The sequence below is a fragment of the Trachypithecus francoisi genome, unplaced genomic scaffold (genome assembly GCF_009764315.1).
Source record: "Trachypithecus francoisi isolate TF-2019V2 unplaced genomic scaffold, Tfra_2.0 Lachesis_group16, whole genome shotgun sequence".
NCBI classification, from domain to species: Eukaryota; Metazoa; Chordata; class Mammalia; order Primates; family Cercopithecidae; genus Trachypithecus; species Trachypithecus francoisi.
In genome coordinates, this window is record NW_022681461.1 from 89,105,714 (window position 1) to 89,126,532 (window position 20,819).

At 40.2% G+C, this 20,819-nt stretch overlaps 1 protein-coding gene across 1 annotated transcript in view; it reads right to left on the minus strand.

Annotated features, from left to right (window-relative positions):
- The window catches only part of LOC117098957 (stimulated by retinoic acid gene 6 protein-like), a 48,395-nt gene that overhangs the window by 3,453 nt on the left and 24,123 nt on the right, over positions 1–20,819 (minus strand). Inside the window, exons 5-9 of the mRNA XM_033238037.1 lie at positions 13,904–14,024; positions 11,940–11,985; positions 10,335–10,463; positions 9,396–9,466; positions 7,551–7,662 (exon numbers count right to left, since the gene is read on the minus strand). Of these exons, the coding sequence (XP_033093928.1) occupies positions 7,551–7,662; positions 9,396–9,466; positions 10,335–10,463; positions 11,940–11,985; positions 13,904–14,024 (479 nt within the window). The remainder of the gene's footprint in view (positions 1–7,550; positions 7,663–9,395; positions 9,467–10,334; positions 10,464–11,939; positions 11,986–13,903; positions 14,025–20,819) is intronic.

Below are 20,819 nucleotides of genomic sequence, written 5' to 3' on the forward strand. Positions count from 1 at the left end.
TGTTGGTTATACCTCAACCGGGTACAAAGATAGCTGGGATCAAGATGTCTTGGCTATTCACTCACCCACCCTTCAGCAAGTTTTGATATTGAGAATCGACTTTGCTTTTAGAGAGACTGTGTGAGTTCATAAAAGAGGGATGTAGAAACAGGGAAGTAGGATGATTTGTTGGTTTAAAAACTTCTGTAGAAGTTGATTATCAATAGGTGCAAAAAAAGTATTTGACAAAATCCAACATCTCTTTACAATTAAAAACATTCAACATCTGGTGTTCTGTTGCAGAGTACAGAAACTATAGTTAACAATAATGTGTTGTATATTTCAAAATAGCTAGAAGACAGGATTTTGAATGTTCTCACCATAAGTAAATGATAAATGTTTGAGGGGATAGGTTTACTGATTTAATCATCAGTCAATGTATATAGGTATCTAAACATCACATTGTAGCTAATAAATATGTACAAGTTTTATGTGTCAATTACAAACAAAGCAAAACAAAAAAACACTACTCAACTTATTAGGAATACAAAATAACTTCCTTAGCCTGATAAAGGGCACTGCTAAAAACTCACAGCTAACATCACACTTAGTGGTAAAAGACTGAATGCTTTCCCCCTAACCTCAAGAACAACAACAACAACAAAAATATCTACTCTCACCAATTCTAGCCAAGATTGTACTAGAGGTTCAAGCCAGTGCAATTAGGCAAGAAAAAGAAAATAAAATGCATCCAGATTGGAAAGGAAAAAATAAAACTCTATTCACAAATGCATGATCTCATATATAGAAAAACCAGGAAATACATAAAAAAAGTATTAGAACTAATAAATGAGTACAGTAAGGTTTACAGGGCACAAGAGAAATACATAAAAGTCAATTGTATTTCTATACACAAGCAACAAACAACCTGAAAATGAAATAAGAAAATGATTGCATTTACAATAGTATCAAAAATAATAAAATAATATTAAATTTAGCAAAAGAATGTACAACTTGTACACTGAAAGCCACAAAAGATTTTGAAAAAATTTAAAGAAGACATAAATTACTGGGAAGACTTCCCACATTCACATATAGGATATTCATTGTTAACATAGCAATACTACCCAAATGGATCTATAGATTCAACTCAATCCCTATCATAATTCAAATGCCATCTTAGCATTAATTGACAAGCTAATCCTAATATTCATATAAAATTGAAGGAACCAAGAACAGGCAATAAAATTCAGAAAAAGAAAAAGAAAATTATAGGACTTTCTGTTTCTAATTTCAAACTTACTACAAAGTTATAGTAATGAAGGCACAGTGATACTGACATAAGGACAGACAAATAGATCAATGGAATAGAATTGAGAATCCAAAATAAACCCTCATACTTATGGTCAATTTATTATCAACACAGATGACAAGACAATTCAATGGGGCAAAAAATGTGTTTTTTGACAAATGGTGCTGGAACAACTTGATATTCACATGCAAAACAATGAAATTAGACTCCTACCTCACACCATGCATAAAAATGAGCTAAAAATGGATCAAAGGCCTACATGTAAGAGGCAAAACTAAAAAAGTCTTAGAAGAAAATATGAGAAAAATCCCTGTGATCTTGGGTTAGGCAATGGTTTCTTAGATATGACACCAAAAGCACAAGTGATATAACAAAAAACAGATATGTTTGGCTTCATCAAAATTGGAAACATTTGTGTTTCAAAAGATATCATCAAAAAAAGTGAAAAAGTAACACAAAATGGGAGAAAACATTTTCAAATCATGTATCTCATAAGGGATTTGTATACAAACTATATAAGCACACTTATAGCTCAATAAATAAACAGAAAAATCATCCAATGTTTACATGATCAAAGAATCTGAACAGACATTTCTCAAAAGAATATATACAAATGGCCAGTACGTGTAAAAGTACATGTAAAGTTGCCAGACACTATTAGCCACTAAAGAAATGAAAATAAAAACAACAGTGAGATTCCACTGCATCTCCACTAGATGGCTATAAACAAAAAGATGGATAATAATAAGTGTTGGCAAGGATGTGGAGAAATTGGAATTTCCACAATGCTGGTAAGACTAGACAGTGATGCAGCTACTTTTGAAAACAGTTTAGCAGTTCTCCAAAAGGTTAAACATAGAGTTGTCATATGTTTAACAGGCTATTCCACTCCTAGATATATACCCAAAATATGTAAAAAAATATATATAATACTTGTACATGAATGTTCCTAGCAGTATTATTTGTAACAGCCAAAAAGTTACAGCAACCCAAATTTTTATCAACTGATGAATGGACAAATAAAATGTGGTATATTCATATAATGGAACAGTAATTGACAATAAAAAGGAATGAAAAATAATTTAAAAATTTGGACACATGATATGATATGGATGAACCTTGTAAACACTGTGCTATGTGAAAGAAGCCTGTCACAAAGGGTGATGTATTGTAAATAGGAGGAATAAGTTCAAGAGATCTATTGTACAACATGGTGACTGTAGTTCATAATGATATATTATATTCTACAAAAATGCTGAATGAATGATAAGTATTCCATCACAAAAATGGTAACTATTTGAGGTAATGTATTTGTCAATGAGCTAGATTTAGCCATTTTAAAATTATATATACTTCAAAACATTATGTTGTACAGAATAAATACATAAAATTTTATGTCAGTTTAAAAAATAAATTTGAAAAAGAGACGACATTATCATATTATTCCATTTCTACGACAGGTCTGGAATATGAAAATCCATAAGTATAGAAAATAGATTCGTAGTTGCTTAGGACAGGAAAGGTTAGAGGGAAATGGGTCATGATGCTTTGGGGAGGTGACGAAAAATGTTCTAAATGGTTGCACAATCTTGAGAAAATACTAAAAACCATTGAATGGTACACTTAAATGGATGAATGTATGGAATGTGGATTATGTCTCCATAAAGGTGTTTCAAGGCCAGGTGTAGTAGCTCACATCTGTAATCCTAGCACTCTGGGAGGCCAAAGTGGGAGGACTGCTGGACTGCAGGAGTTTGAGACCAGCCTGGGCAACATAGCAAGATCCCGTCTCTACAGAAAAAATCAGCAAATTAGCTGGGTGTGGTGGCATGTGCTTGTGGTCCCAGCCACTTGGCAAGCAGAGTGGGAGGATTGCTGAGCCTGGGAGGTTGAGGCTGCAGTAAGCCATAATCATGCATCTAAGCCTGAGTGACACAGTGATACCCTCTCTGGGAAAAAAAAAAAAAAATGTTTCTTAAAAAGAAAGAAAATGAAAGCAGATTTCCTTTCCTTTCAAGTTCCAAATGTGTCCTTGTCCTTGTCCCAGGATCACTAAGACTAGGCAATTGCTATATTCCAAATCTTAACCAACCCCAAAACTGCCATAAATCCCACCCCAGAGGATGCAGAGGAAAACGTGTTTGGAGGGGAAGGATGAGACAAGTCTGGCTACAAGAAGGGTGAGTGTAGAGTTGCTCCAGCTAACAGCATGAACACCTTACGCATTTAATTTAATGCCTTTATCTTCCCAGACAAAGGTGAAGTATGATCAGCTTGAAAGTTTCTCTGGCAAGTGGGTAGCTGTTTTAAAGCTAGAAGAGACCAGGATAAAGACAAATTTAATGTTTTGATTGTCAAAATGTCTAAATACATCAAAACATGAGTGAACATGGTGATATATTCACCATAAAGCACAGAGACCAAGAAAGTGAGGTTTCCTTTAAAATTTTTTCTGAAAACAGAGACGAAAATGTGTATTTCTAAAAGTAAGATTTAGAATGGGTATCACTGAAATTAAAGCTTAGAATATACTCTCTCAGTGTTATACTCAGGGAATCATTATGTTGAACATAAATCTCTACTGAAGATGAATAAAATTGTTGAAAGGCAATAGGAAACTATGGTACTGTGCAAGGGGCAGTATCTGTTCAGTGCTCATGTAAAAGGTAACTTTCCATGACACAAATATGTGATTTCACAGATGAGGAAACTGGGGCCAAGAGAAGGGTCCTGACTTGTCTTATGACACCGAGTGAATGTATCCAGGCATCTTGTCTAGGGTCCTTTCTCATCTAGGAATAATGAACAATTCTCGTCCCTCCACAGGCAATAGACATATCACTGGAATATGTCATTTTCAAAGAAAGTTTCCATTTTAAGACAAAATGCCTTTCTTATTGCCTAGGGCAAAGGACCTGAACAGACATTTCTCAAAAGAAGACATACCAATGGCCAACAGGTATATGAAAAAATGTTCATCATCACTAATAATCAGGGAAATACAAATCTAAACCATGATGAGGTACCATCTTATACTTGTGAGAATGGATACTATCAAAAAGACAAGAGATAAGTGTTGGCAAGGATGTGGAGAAAAACGAACTCTAGGATACTATTAGTGTGAATGTAAACTAGTACAACCTTTTGTAAAACAGTATGGAGGTTCCTCAAAAAATTAAAAATACAATTACCATGTGATCCATCAATCTCACTACTGGTATATACCCAAAGGAAATGAAATCAATATATTGAAGAGATATCTGCACTACCATTTTCATTGCAGCACTGTTCACAATAGCCAACAGATGGAATCAACCTAAGTGACCAACAACAGATGAATGAATAGAGAAAATGTATTATACATTATATACAATGGAATACCACTGAGTCTTTAAAAACAAGGAAATCCTGCCATTTGTGACAACATGGATAAACCTGGAAAATATCACATTAAGTGAAATAAGTCAGGCACAGAAAGGCAAATACTGCATGATCTCATTTATGTGTGAAATGTAAAAGAGGTGAACTCATGAAAGCAGAGTAGAATGGTGGTTATCAGGGGCAAGCAGGGGTGTGTGTAGAGGGGTGGGACTGGGGAGATGTGGATCAAAGGATACAAAATTTCAGTTAGACAAGAGATTAAGTTAAAGAGATCTATTTTTAAGTGACTTTCAAGTAAAACTTGAAAGATATAAATACACATTTCACAAAGAAAGGTCATTGTTTGGTGTTCTATTTTTTTCCAAATGGAAAATATAGAATCATTTTAGTAATTGCCATTAGCATTGAGACAAAACGGGCAATTTAAGATGAGAAATTTTTCAGGGCATGTTCATTTCAGCTCCAGCTTCATTAAAGAAAGGACTGTGTCTTGACCCCTTTGTCTTTCTAGTCAATCCAGGGAGGTAAATCAGCTCTAACACATTTTTCTCCAAGTGTGGTCATCTCAGCCAGGTATATCAATGCTAGCAGCCACAAATACTACATGTGTCCACCTGCCATCAGTTACAAGCCCCTCGCTCAGTTTCCCATACAGTTGTGAGAACAGGTGGCTTATGGTTTTACCTTTGGTGACACTGATCAGCTCTTTCACCTGCAGGATGACTGGAGTCAGGACTCCTGAATGGTTCGTGAAGGTGATGTAGCTCTCCAGCTTGTTTTCAAACACGTCCAACTCATCTCTCACATACACAAACACGCAGAACTCGATGACAATGAACTGGGGACACACAGCAAAGGTTTCCAGGTCTCACATGAGTCCAACTCAGCATGGGAATAACATATGGTTTTTCCCTTGGGGTCAAGGCCAGTGTCTTCCAGCCATTCAAAACTCTACTGAAAATGATTCTAGACACTGACTATTCTAAGATGAATGGCATTTTGAGTTCTTGGGAGACAGGAATCACTTCATGGTCTGTTCTTTACCCTCCAGCAAACAAGATAAGGGCCCACAAGGGCTCAAGAAACTCTACAAACATTCATGGAATCAGTGAAAAAAGAATGACTAACTTTGAGTAAGGTGTGATCTGGGGGACAATTGCAGCCCTACGTCACACTGATCCCCTTCACTGATCTTTGCAGGAGCTACGTTGGAGAAATGTACAAATGTTTCTTGTACAAATATCATGGTTGCCCAACATCTTATCATCCTGCTGTCATGCCATTGTTTTTGTAGTTCCTGCTGCCAGTTCACTCCACAAACCCAATCGTGTTTATCTCTGAAAGTGGAGTTCATACACTATCATGTTCATGCAACTGCTCGATCTTGAATGATTTGCTAAACTTCCAGAGCATTTCACTTTATCCTTTCTCTCTCTTAAGATGGCAGGTCCCTCATACCATGTCTTATCTCCTTCTCATAGACCATGAGCTTCTCCCAGCCCAGGACTGAGCTGAATCAGCTCTCTGTCCTCTTCCAACTCTTAGACCAGTGTTTGGCATAGAGTAGATATTCCATAAATACTTAAGAAACAATGTAATTCCAAATTTGTTATTCATTGTCGCACACAACTGTAGTTGTCCCTTAAAATCCATTCTCCCTTCTTTGGGCACAGAGCTAGACTACATTTCCCAGCTTCCCTTATATTGGGTATGGCTACATGACTAGGTTCTTGCCAGTGAAAGAGGAGTGGAAAGAATATATGATACTTCCACACCTAGTCCATTGAAACCCTCCACAAGCACCTCTCCTTGCTTTGCCCCCTTCTGTTGACTATGTGCAGATTGTGATGAGGTCCTCTAGGATGGTGAAGGCACATGATGGAAGAATTCTGGGTTCCTGAATGACTGCACAGAGGACTACAGCTTCCCCTACCTGAACACACAACACACCACTGTTGTGGAGGTAAAAAACCTATACTGTTAAGCCACAGGAATTTAGAAGGTTATCTGGTACTTCAGCATAACCTACCTAATACACTCACCTAAAAACTTAATCACAGGATTTACTTCAATAGGTATTCTCCTACTACGTTTAAAATGAACAGGAGACAATTTAGCCTTGCCATTTTTATGCATCCATTTTGACCCTACTTTTGACTCAGCCAGTTTATCTTAGATAACTTTGACCACACAAAATGTTTTGATTCTATGCTTAATAAAACATTGAAGTCAGAATTATGCCAGCACTTAAAATGTCTTGTTGAGAAAGTAAACTTAAAAAAGAATGCTTAATCCACTTAAAAATATAGTACAGTAAACCAATTCTAGTTATCTGCTTTTATTTTTAAATTAAAATGAATTCAATTATTAATTTATAATAAATTCAATAATTTTAAATTCAATTATTGAAAAAGAATTGAAATTATTTTGATCAGAATCAATTATTTTACATTTAAATGATTTGATTTTTGCTCACGGAAGAATTTATTGATCACAGATTCTACTATTGTTAAGTTTTCTTTAGGGATCACTATTTCTACCAAGTAAACTTTCCTGGCTCAAATTTTGCATATCAAAATATTCTTAAATATATTTTTCTTCTATCAGGTTTTAGCTGATAATAAATTTCACCGTGTGGCATTTTAACCATTATGAGTCTTTTTTTGTGGATTATTTTTACAGTCATACTCACCATGTGGGTAAAAGTGTCCTTAGAATCAAAATGGTGGGTTTGAAGCACTGTACTTCTTTGATTTACCAAGATTCAATTTTGACCCAGCTCTTTAGGAACATACTGCTTACCTCAAATACTCCATAACCCTAGGCCCAAGCCTCCCCCATTTATAAAATATAAAAAGGTTTTCTTAGAGCTACTTACAAGATACAGGCAGATGAACGCCAACACAATGGTTCCAATCATTCTGCTTGGAAATTGAAAGCAGGGATCCCACTCATATATCCTGGTTTGGAACCAAGACTTTTTTTTCTCTCTGTGGATGAGAAATAAATATCAAGAGATGAGAGGCTGGTAGGAAAACAACTGCCTGATTCATCTGAAAATAACCCCACCTTCTTTTTATCTTAGATTATATTATAGAAAGAGATCACTGTTAGCTTCCATTGTTTTCATTCTCCCCTTATTCTTAAGGACAAAAACTGGATTTTATTTTGGGCAGAAAATCACCAGACTAAAAGGTTAAAGTTCCCAACCTGTCTTGCAGCTAAGAGTGACCAGACTAAATCCAGGCCAATAACACGTGACCACAAGTGTGGTGTGGAACTTTGGAGAGGCTGCTCAGATGGAACTAACACAGCTGGGAAAGCTTCTTTGCCTCGCTTGCCTTGCCTTGCCTGCTGTCTGAAATACAGATGTGGTGGCTGGTCCAAGCTGGAGCTCCAGCAGCCCCATTGGACCATGAGACAGCATTGAGGATGGAAAGCACATACATGATGCTAGAACAGAAAGACAGGTGATTGGCGAACTGATCCAGGGTCAGGATGGACTGCTCACCTTCAGAGTTATTTTATAAGAGAAAATAATACATCTTTCTCTTGGTTGTGCCACCATTATTTTGGGTTTTCTACTACATGTAGCCAAACTGAATTCTAACCAAATTACTAGCTTTGCTACTGTGTGACCATGGACCAGACACGTCCTTTCACTGCGGCATATGCCCACATGCATAGTGAAAGGAGCAGATGTGGTGGTGGCTTATACGATTCTGAGATCTGGTACTTTTGCCTGGCAACATCTATATCCTCGTCTACTGGTAACAGCACCTCAGTTTTGTTTTGTTTGTTTCTTTTGTTTTTGTTTTGATACATGGTTTTACTCTGTTGCCCAAGCTGGAGTGCAGTAGCATGGTCACTGCTTACTGCAGCCTTGACCTCTCAACTCAAGCGATCCTCCCACCTCAGCCTCTCAGGTAGCTGGGACCACAGATGTGCACCACCACACCCAACTATATTGTTCATTTTTTGTAGAGACGGGGGTCTCACCACGTTGCCCAGGCTGGTCTTGAACTCGTGAGCTCAAGTGATTCTCCTGCTTCAGCCTCCCAAAGTACTGGGATTACAGTCATGAGTCGCCATGCCCGGCCTAACACCTCAGTTTTAATTTGGGGAACCACCACTCTCTCACCCTGGGTCTTAGCAGGTAAGTGATGCTGATCCCACTTCCTGGCTCTGGGGGAAGGGGAGGGACATGTGACTCAGGCTTAGCCAATCAGTGCACTCCAATCACTGCCACAGTAAGTGGTTCTGAGGTGGCGTGTGATCCAATTTGATTCAGTGAAACACATTTGTGGGACTTTTGTTTGAATAACTGGAAAGGAGCATTCGTCTTTCTTCTAGGCTTAAACCAGGAGGGTATAAATTTAGAGAGTCTGGGCGCCACCATGTGGAGGAATCCCACCTAACTGTGAGGCCCACACATAAAAGCAGAGCTGAGGGGAGATTGAGGGAAAGAGACCTAGTTCTGATGATATCAATTAAGCCTCTGGATCCAGCTTGCCTGAAACTGACTACCTCTAGACATTTCAGTGATGGGAGCCCATTAATTTCCTTTCTTGCTTTAATCCGGTTTGAGTTGGGTTTCTGTTTTTAGCAAATGAGAGTCTTGACCATTATAGTGCCTTTCTGGTCATCCCAGGCTCTGCTGCATCATCAGGGCTCATCAGAGTGGGTGCAAACTTGCAGGCGAATGAACAAAACTGTGGCTTACTGAGGGCGGGGTGTCCTCAGGAGCTGCTTGACGTGCTCTGCCTGGTGCGTTTCCAGGACAGACTTTTCTTCCTGTAAGACAGCAGACAGGCTTACACTTTGGCTCACAAATTCTTGTTAGGGTTTTGATCTTGTTAAGGGGGGGGGGGCAATGGCCACAGAGGGCAGGATTTGGGGTAGGAGTTGCTCTTTTGGATTTAGCCATGCTGTGGTCAAGATAGGTCTTTTCCTCTCCCCTACACCCCACTGTTGAATTTGCCCTGTGTCAAAGAAGCTGTGTTTGACAGTGGTTAAGGAAGAGACTCCACAACTGAACTGTCTAGATTCCACTTCTGGCTCTGCTACAGGTTAGCCATGTAAAAGGAAAATATCTTGGGCCCCCAAAATTACTAAGCTAAAGGGAAAAGTCAAACTGGGAACTGCTTAGGGCAAATCTGCCTTCCATTCTATTCAAAGTCACCCCTCTGCTCACTGAGACAAATGCATATCTGATCGACTCCTTTGGAAAGGCTAATCAGAAACTCAAAAGATTGCAACCATTTGTCTCATCTACCTATGACCTGGAAGCCTCTTCCAGTTGTCCCACCTTTCCAGACTGAACCAACGTTCATCTTACATATGTTGATTGATGTCTCATGTCTCCCTAAAATGTATCAAACCAAACGGTGCTCTGACCACACTGGGCACATGTTGTCAGGACCTCATGAGGCTGTGTCATGGGCACGTGTCTTCAACTTTAACAAAATAAACTTTCTAAATTAACTGAGACCTGTCTCAGATTTTCAGGGTTCACAGCTGGGTGACCTCAGGCAACTCAACTCACCTGTCTGCATCCAAGTTTCGGAATTCAGAATGTGAGGTGTAGTAACAGTACCTGCCTCTCTGGCTGTTGTAGGGATTAAACCCATCAGTACATGCAGTGCTCATACTTAGTACTCACCACCTGGAACTCCCAGCCAAGGTGCACCCTCAGAGCCTTGACAAACATATGCAGGAAGCGTCCCAGCAGGAAGGCGAGGCACAGCAGCGAGGGCCAGTAAAACATGAGGGTCTCATACTTCCCCACAAACTGCAACAGAAGCAGACCACAATGTGGCTCCAGGCAGATGGGGCTGAGCCACCTGCTGAAGCTGCAGGACTCTGCCTGCCCCAGGTTGCTCCAGCAAGGCCCCCTCTCTCAGGCCTGTGAGTCGGTGGCCAATCCATGATCCCCCAAACCCCCGTTATCAGAATGGGCAGTGAACTTAGAGCACAGCAACCCTGGGTTCAAGTCTCGGCACCCCCATTTTATTTTATAAAACTAGCTTTCCAGTCTGGGTGACAGAGCAAGACCCTGTCTCAAAACAAAACTAGTTTTCAAGGTATTTTTTCCTTATTAGGAAGCTATTAATGAGTACTCCTTTTGGAAAATATGAGTGAGAGAACCAGAGGTGGGTAGGTAGATGCGAGGAGGAGGCGGAGAGGGAGAGGGACTGAGAGGGAGAAGGAGAAACAAAGACAGGAAGAAATGGAAGGATGGAGGTAGAGAAGAAGAAATAACCCATAATTGCCATAAGGCTGAGAGCAACACAAGCTGAGGGAAAGAGTAATAGTTCTCTCAAGATGGTACTTATCGGATTTCTGTGTTTTTAGTTTTATTTTGATGAAAAAGATGGTTTTCCGCTGTCTCAAAACAAGTAATGTTGTGACTTATCTCTTACACTTTACTGGTTGGTTTCATGTTTTTTACATTTCCAGAGTCATATTTCCTCCCATGGGAAACTGGGGTTTGACGTTGTGATGTTAAAGTGCAGGATGGAGATATGCTGAGATGCAGGGCTCATGTCTTCCCTTGATCCTCCTCTCCAACATATGCTTATGGCTAGATATGACCACTATCAACATTTCTATGTCTTTCATCTATATATCTATATGTACTATAAATTGAGGTCATACCAAACATAAAAGTCTGCATATATGCACTCCTGGCCCAGGTGGCTTTCTTGCGCTCCCCACAACCTGCCTGGTAGCCTTTCTAGGTGCACTGTGACATCCTTCTTTCAACTCGCTCCTTTTCCAGGGTCCAGGGCTAAGGAGATGAACCAGTTCCCACCAACTCTGAGGACAATGCATGGCAAAGTTGGAAGGGGCTCATCTGGTCCAAGTCTTCCATTTTATAGAAAAAGAGACTGGAGCTGTAGAGAGTGAAAAGAAATGGACTTTGGAGTCAGCCAGACCTGGCCTCAATACCCAATTCCACTGCTTCCTATGAGTGACATAATCTACTTGAGCCTCACTTAATATACTAGCTCCCCACCTGTGAACTAGGTTTGATGAACTTCCCACCCTTGCAGGGCTGCTGTGAGGAGTAAAGGAGAAAACACCTCTCTGTGAATGCACACCTTGATGAACATGGGGTGCTCTACAAATGGAAGCATCATGAACGACAACAACTACCTTTTTATGCAAATGAGGAAGTGGAGCCCCAGAAGTGACAGAGGCTTGTTCAAGATCACACAGCAAGTTGACCATGGTGATAGGACTGAAAACCCCAACGGAGACTCACCTGCCCGTGGGGACACTGTGAAACTTGAAGAACAGTGACAGCAAACCTGCAGGAACAGAAACAGAGTTGGAGGTCCTACGGTTCCCTCCCACCACAGCCCCAGGAGCAGCCTCTGTGAAAATGGCTCAGATCCCACCTACCCACGCCTACCTGTCCCCCTTGGGAGAGCTAATGCCCAGGCCTCCATGGACATCTCTCCCCAATCAGCCACCCTGCTTGTGCTAAAGTAGGTGCACGCTAAATTCATTCATTCGCCTGCCCTCATGGAGGACATAGTCTTGGAATCTGTGATCGCAGAGCAGGAGGCCCTTAGAGAGTTTATCCTCCCTCCCCTCATCATTCAGGTGGGACCTGGAAGTCCAGGGTTGGCAAGGGATTTATCCAAAGTCACACACGAGCATGGGCAGACCCAGGTCTCCTGACTCCATGGCCAAGGCTCTTCCTACCTCTATGTGATCTGTTTGTAGACTCTGCTCCAAAGTCATGAGCCTTGATGCTTTACCCCACCCCTAACCCCACATGCATTCCTGGTTCTGTTTCAGCTTGGGCTGTGCTCCCATGGTGCCCAAGCTGCTGAGCGATTCCCACCACCCTGTTCCCTCCTGGGCAAATGTCTGTCAGAGGCTGATGAGATGATATTATGCCACATCTAACCCTGGACACCCTCCATTTAAATTTCTATAAAGCAGAGCACTTACAAACTTTATGATTGTAGCCACTGGTGTGTCAGTTGCTTGTGAGGCCCCTGCCTGTCATCTCTAAGTGGGAGAATCCCAGCCTCATAGAAAATGCTGGATGGGAGAAAGAGCCCAGCAAAGGAGTTGGGAACAAAGAAATGAGTCTCCACAGCTGGAGAGTAGAATTGTTGGAGGGGTTTTCAGTCAACAACTGTTCTCTGGTGCCAGCTCTGTGCCAAGTCTGGTGCCTGGCACTGAGGGCACAGAGCTCAACATGAAGGTCAAGAAACTTCCACCTGGTGGGAGTGATTGTCCTCGAAGCAGGAGTGTACACTTATCCCTAGACATGACCCACACAGGGAATGGGGACATATAGACAAAGAGGCCAGAACACCTGGTTCACGCAAGTCTGTCTTGTTCTCCAGTGTATTTCCTGGCTCGTAGTAGGGATGTAATGGTTGTTGAATGAATAAGTGCATGGATGAAGGAATGTAGGAGTCTTGTATGGCTGGAGGTGTGTGCTAGACACTGTTGGGGGATGGAGGGAAAAGGAGAGGCCAGACTGTGATGGCCCTGAATGCCCAGCTAAGGCACGGGAACTTCCTCCAAGGCTCCCGAGAGAAGCCATGGCAGCATCGATGAGAAGCCTTGAAAAGGGCTCCTGAGTCTCCCAGTGGGGCCCCCAGCAGTTTACAGAAATGAGTTTTCCTCAGGAATGGAAAACCAAATAGCACAGTCCTACTTCTAAGTAGGAGCTAAGCTGTGGGTGCGCAAAGGCATACAGAGTGGTATCATGGACTCTGGAGACTCAGAAGGGGGAAGGGTGGGAGCAGGGAGAAGGATAAAAAGCCACAGATCAGGTACAGTGTCTACTACTAGGCTGACGGGTGCACTAAAATCTCAGACTTCACCATGATACAATTCATCCTTGTAATCAAAAACCACTTGTACCCCAAAAGCTATTGAAATAGAAATAAATAAAATAAAATTATAATTTATTTGGAAAAAAAAAAAAGAAATGAGTTTTCCTAAATCCCTGACTTCTACAAACATTCTAATCACAAGTAGCTTTGTGTGAAGCAGATAGAATGCCAGTCTGGCCTTCTGAAGCCTCCAATGCAGTCCCCACAATGGGAACTTGGACAAGTCACTCCTGCCCTCCCTGGGCCTCAGTTCTGGGCAAAGGTGTCCTCCAAGAGGAGCTCTCAGATTACCTCCAGCCCCGTGCCCAGAGTTCAGTCACACACAAGAAGTCGGGGGCGTGGGGGCAGGCAGAGACCATCTTACCAGATCAGAGAGTAGCAGAAGCCCAGGATGGAGCTGACCAGCTGGAACTCCGACGAGAGGCAGGCAAAGAAAGGGAAGTGGGACAGGCCGACTTCAATGCCTCCAATCAGAAGCTCAAAGGCTGGGAAGACAGGACCAGAGGTGCTGTGAGCTTCTCTTACCACTGGGTTCAGGGGAGTCCCAGGGAAGCTGTGGTACCTCATGCTGACCCCCAGTCAGGAACAGCCCCAGCTTAGGGCCAGCAGGAATGACTTTCAGTCGTTCATACAACAGGCCCTTCCTGGTCCCTATTTGGAGCCAGGCACTGGGCTTACTATTGACATGAAGGAGACTTGGTCCCTGTACTTGGTAAGCTCACAGGGTGATAGATGGAGACAGACTACATAAACAAACAGACAAATGAACAATCAAAAATAGTGACTGCAAGTGCACCAGACTCAGAGAGAGGGGCTACGGTATATGCAAAGCTGCTTGTTAACTACAGCACACTTTACATACAAGGGAACAATCACGTTAATCCTGCCACTAACTAGCTCTGAGATGGACTAACAGCATCCAGTATAATCTAATCATGCATGATGATTAGATACTTTCAAAGTGTCTACTCTGAGCTGACTCTTGGGCCAGGAACTCGGGACAGGAGGAATGGACAAGGTTCTTGTTTTGAGATGCTGACAGTCCAACAGGGGAGACAGGTGGGAAAGTCAGTGGCATGAAATGACCTGTAAGGTAGGGACATTCAGCCTACTGCGAGGACACAAAAGATGAAGCCACTGACGTCACTTGGGGTATCAGGGAAGGCTTCCTGGAGGCAATGCAACATAAGCAGGAGACTGTACAATGGAGAGAAATAGGGAAGGAAGGACATCAAAGGATGGGAGATAATTGGCTGGTGGGTACATATGTGAATGTGAGTGCTGGAGGGCTGGCGGGAAAGATCAATACAAAAACAATAATTGCGGTGAGGACAGCAGTTGCAGTAGCAAAACTTTCTAATCTCCCTGAATTCTCCCCATAGAATCACAGCAGCTAGAAAGACAAAACTAAAGACTCACAGACAACATCTGCAACAAATCTAGGAGACAAGACCCATTTGATGTTCAATATCTGAGTAAGAGGAAGCGGAAGAAAGGCAAGAGGGGTTCTGAAGGCCCAAGAGCTGAAGAACTCAAAATTTGCAGCAGATACTAACGAGAAAATGCAGCTGAAGGCCACGATTCATAGGTGAGTGTAAGCAGACCTTAGTAGGATCTGAATATGCTGGAGTTGTCTGAACCCCAGGAAATTCCTATACTAATAACCTAAGGTCCCTCCCAGGACAAAGCCCTTTACTGAGCATAAATTGATGGCAGTGGAATCCAAAATGAGGAGTAGCTGGGAAATAAGGTGTGTGGACAAGGGTGGAAAAGACAGGCAGACTCAGAAAGTATGAGGAGATAGATGGATGCATGGATAGATAGATAGATAGGTATGTAGTAGATAGATGATAGTAGATGGATGGATGATAGACAGATATCAGGTAGATGATAGAGAACTAATAATGATAATGAGATAGATAGATAGATACATACATAGATAGATAGATAAAGACAGAGATCTAGTCACATTGTGAAAACAAAAAAGGAAACTCTAAAGCCATAAAACAAGAAATAATGTCTGACCCAGCCTTACTTTTTGAATTTATAAGAAAATTTATTTCACTTAAAAATGAGGCACAGATGGGTACCTGTAGTCCCAGCTATCAGGGGACTGAGGCAGGAAAATTGCTTGAACCTGGGAGGCAGAGGTTGCAGTGAGCTGAGATCATGCCACTGCACTCCAGCCTGGGCAACAGAGTAAGACTCCATCTCAAAAAACAAAATTCAAAGTTATTATTTAAAAAAAGGATAAGGAGCAGAAAAATATCACTAGAGATCACAAAACCACTCCAGAAAGAGGCCTGTAAGACAGATGGAAACTGTAATCTAATATTTCAATATAAGCTAAAAAAATTAAGAAAATGATAGCATCTATGAACAAATAATCTATAAATCAGAATTTGAAAAACTAAAAAAGGAAGTGATTAAAGAAAAGAAAGATTTGATGACAGGTTAGATAACTCAGGAAAAATTTTAGAAATACAAGAAAAAAATCATTTTAGAAATGAAGACCAAAGTAAAACAAACAGAAAATTGGTATCCTGAATATATGAAGAGCACAAGAAAATAAAGCACACACTATATTTACACTTCCCCCTGAAACAAAAACCAGACAAGATATATAAAACAACTGCTTTCAAGACACTGGACTTCAGGCAGCAGAGGACAATGATCACTGAAGGACAGGAAACAAACAAGGTGAGCGCCACAATTTCCCTACCTTAATGCAGAATGCAGTACAGGCAGGGGAAACCCAGGCAGAGCCCTGCAGTTTGCTTGAGTTGAGGAGACAGAACTGAGACTCTGGGAAGACAAAGACAGCTAGAATTTGCAGGATATAGTACTGGAGAGGAGGGAGCTGCACAAAAAGAGAGTTTTGGGAGACATATATCTGTAGACGGTTCCCCTGAGTCTTCAGCTGAGTGCTGACCAGCAGGGTTGTGTAGGAAAGAACCACTCGAAAAGATTAGAGGTAAACATGTCTGCAAGTCACACAGTGCCAGGATAGTGCCTGTTCTCACCGGCCAGACTGAAAAACTTCATGACATCAAAAGCACAAGCAAAATCTGGACTTCCTCAAAATTTAAAACGTTTATGTATTAAAGGACATTATCAAGAAAGTGAAAAGAAAACCTACAGAATAAGAAAGCATTTGCAAATCATATATCAGATAAGGATTTAATATACAGCATATATAAAGAACTACAACTCAACATCAAAAAGATAAACAACTCACTAAAAAGATGGCCAGGACTTGAATAGACAAGTCCCCAGACAAGATATACAAATGACCAATAAGCACATAAAAAGATGCTCAGCATCACTAGTCATTAGGGAAATGAATCAAGACAATAATGAGATGCTATGCACACCTATTAGGATGGTTATAATCAACACACACACACACACACACAGAGACACACAAACAGTAAGAGTTGGCTAGGATGTGGTAAATTGGAACACTTGCACATTGCTAGCAAAAATATAAAATGGTGCAGCCATGGTGAAAAGCAGTGTGCCAATTCCTCAAAAAGGTAAGCATATATTTGACTTAGCAAGTGACCCAGCAATTCCACTCCCAGGTATATAACCAAAAGAATTTAAAATGGGGACACAGATACCTGTGTACCAATGTTCACTACAACATTATTAACAATAGCCAAAAGATGAAAACAACCCAAGTGCTCATCAACAGATAAATGGATTATTAGCCATAGTATAATGCAGTATATCAGCTGTAAAAAGGAATGAGGTTCTGATCCATGCTACAACATGAATGATTCTTGAAAATATTATGCTAAGTGAAAGAAAGCCAGACACAAAGTACAAATATTAAAGGAAATGTCTCAAAGAGGCAAATTCACAGAGATAGAAAGTATATTAGAGCTTATCAGGGTGATATGGTTTGGCTGTGTCCCCACCCAAATCTCATCTTGAATTGTAGTTCCCATAGGCCCCAAGTGTGGTGGAGGAACCTAGTGGAAGGTAACTGAATCATGGGAGGGCGATTTTCCCCCATACTATTCTCACTATAGTGAGTAAGTTCTCACAAGATCTGATGGTTTTATAAAGGGCTTCCCCCTTTGCTTGGCTCTCATTCTCTCTCCTGCCACCATGTGAAGAAGGACATGTTTGCTGTTTGCTTCGCCTTCTGCCATGATTGTAAGTTTCCTGAGGCTTCCCCAGCCCTGCAGAACTGTGAGTCAATTAAACCTCTTTCTTTTACAAATTACCCAGTCTCAGGTATTTCTTTATAGCAGCATGAGAATGTACTACTACACCAGGGTCTGAGGAGAGGAGGAAAGAGGAGCTATTGCTTAATAATGTTTAGAGTGATGAAAGGTTTTGAAAATAGATATTTGGAATGGTTGCACAAAATTGTGAATGTAACTAATGCCACTGGGTTGTATACTTAAAAATGATTGAAATGAAAAATTTATGTTATATATATATTACTACAATTTTTTTAAAGGAGCAGAGCATCGATTATGCAACAACTCCAATGCCCTAAAATTGTAGTCCTCAAGGAGGGAAAAGAGAGAAAAAATATTTAAAGAAATAATGGCCAAAATTTCTCCTCCCTTCCTTTCTTTTCTTTTCTTTCTTTCACTGTCTCTCTTTTTCTTTCTACTTCCTTCCCTCCCTCCCTCCCTTCCTTCCTTCCTTCCTTCCTTCCTTCCTTCCTTTCTTCCTTCCTTCCTTTTTTTTTTTGGGACACAGACTTACTCTGTCACCCAGGCTGGAGTACAGTGGTGCACACTGGGCTCACTGCAACCTCTGCCTCCTGGGTTCAAGTGATTCTCCTGCCTCAGCCTCCCAAGAAGCTGGAACTACAGGTGCATGCCACCACAGCTGGCTAATTTTTTTGTATTTTTAGTAGAGATGGCATTTCACCATGTTGGCCACGCTGGTCTTGAACTCCTGACCTCAAGTGATCCACCCTCCTCAGCCTCCCAAAGTGCTGGGATTACAGAAGGAAGGCCACTCAGACTGGCCTTCCTTCCTTCCTACAGGGTCTTGCTCTGTAGCCCAGGCTGAAATGCAGTGGCACAATCATGGCTCACTGCAGCTTTGACAATCCAGGCTCAGGTGCTCCTCCTGCCTCAGCTTTCCAAGTAGCGGGGAATACAGGCATGTGCCACCATGCCCAACTAATTTTATTTTTATTATTGTAGAGATGAGATCTCACTATGTTGCCCAGGCTGGTCCCAAAACTCTGGGCTCAAGAATCCTCCTGCCTTAGCCTCCCAAAGTGCTGGGATTATAGCCAGGAGCCGCCTCACCATGCCCAAAATTTTTCTAAATTTGAAGAAAATCAAAATGTATAGATCAACAAACCCCAATCATGAGAAACATCAAGAAAATTAGACACATAGCAATATAATTGTTCAAAATCAGTGTTTTTTAGAAAACAAGCTTTCTCACTAATATGAGGAACAAGAGAAGGATGCTTGGTCGGATCACTTGTACTGAGCATTGTACTGGAAATTTCACCCTCTGCAATTAAGAAAAACAATAACAATAAAATAAAAGACCTCTATATTGGAAAAGAATGAATAAAACTACTGCCTTTACTCACAGATAATATGATGTAGTATGTACAAAATACTATACAATCTATAGAAAAAGCTACTGGAACTACTAAGTAAGTTTAGCAAGGTTGTAGACTATAAGATCAACATACAAAAATAATTTCTATATATTAGCAATGGACAATAAAAGATATAAAACAGATATAAATCTGACAGAAGATGTGAAAGATCTATTCACTGAAAACTACAAAACATTGCTGAGAGAAAGTAACAAACTCTAAATAAAAGGCGATATATATTGTGTTTATGGGTCAGAAGACTCATGATTGTTAAAATAAGTTTTCCCAAAATGGATCTAAAGATGTGCAAATTATGTAATCCCAATTCCCGCATTATTTGTATAAATTGACAAATTTATTCTAAAATTCATGTAGAAATGCAAAGAATCTAGAATAGCAAAAACAACTTTGAAATAAAAATGTATCTGAAGGACTAATACCACCTGATTTCAAGACTTATTATAAATCTATAATAATGAAGACAGTATGGTATTGGTGCAAAGATAGACAAATAGATCAATAGGAGAAAATAGAGTCTGAGAATAGACCCATACATATGTGACCAATTGCTTTTCAACAAAGGTGCAAAGGCATATCAGTGGACAAAGGATAGACTTTTGTAGCAAATAGTGCTAGAATACTTTTTATTTGGCAATCCAAATGCAAAAAAAAAAAAAAAAAACTTCAATCCACACCTCCTCCTATATACTATATGCAAAAAAAAAAAAAATCAGCTCAAAATGTATTGCAGACCTCAAAGCAAAATTTGAGGCTATAAAACTCTGGAAAAAAAATATAGGAGAATATCTACACGACCTTATGTTAGGAAAAATATTTCTTATATGACACCATAAGCATGAGCCATAAAAGAAAAAAAATGAGTCAATTGGATTTCATCAAAAGTAATGTCAGCCCCTCACAGGAGTTTGTTAGGAGGATGAAAATTCAAGCCACAGATTGGGAGAAAATATTTGCAATTCATATATGTGTATGATAATGGTCTCATACCCAAAATATATTTTTAAAACTCTCAAAACTCACTAAAAAGAAAGCAAAAAACCCAATTTTTGAAAATAGGCAAATGATTTGAATAGAAGCTTCAGCAGAGGAAGTATAGGAATAGCAAACAAGCACATACAAAGATGCTCAACAGCATCAGTTGCTATAAAAATGCAAATTAAAACCACAATAAGAAACCACTATACACTCCTTAGAAAATTTAAAATTTAAAAAATTAAATTACAAAAAAATTAAAATTTTTTAATTTAGAAACTAAAATTTAATTTAGACTGTACCAGTGTTGGAGAAACTGGAACTCTCATACTGATGGGGATAATCTAAAGTGGTACAATCACTTTGGAAAGCAGTTTGACAGTTTCTTTAAAAGTATGATCTACTATATGATCTATGTAATTCAGCCTTTAAAAGTATGATCTATTATATGGCCTGTGTAATCCAACCATTCTACTCATAGGTATTTACTCAAGGAAAATTGAAGCATGGGTGCATGAAAAGACTTGTACACAAACGTTCACAGCAGTTTTATTCGCAATGGCCAAAAGTGGAAATAAATCAGATATTACTCAAGAAGTGAATGGATAAACAAACTGTAGTCAATTTATATAGTGGAATACTACTCAGCAAGAAAAATGGACACACTACTAACACATGTTACATGTGTATGAAT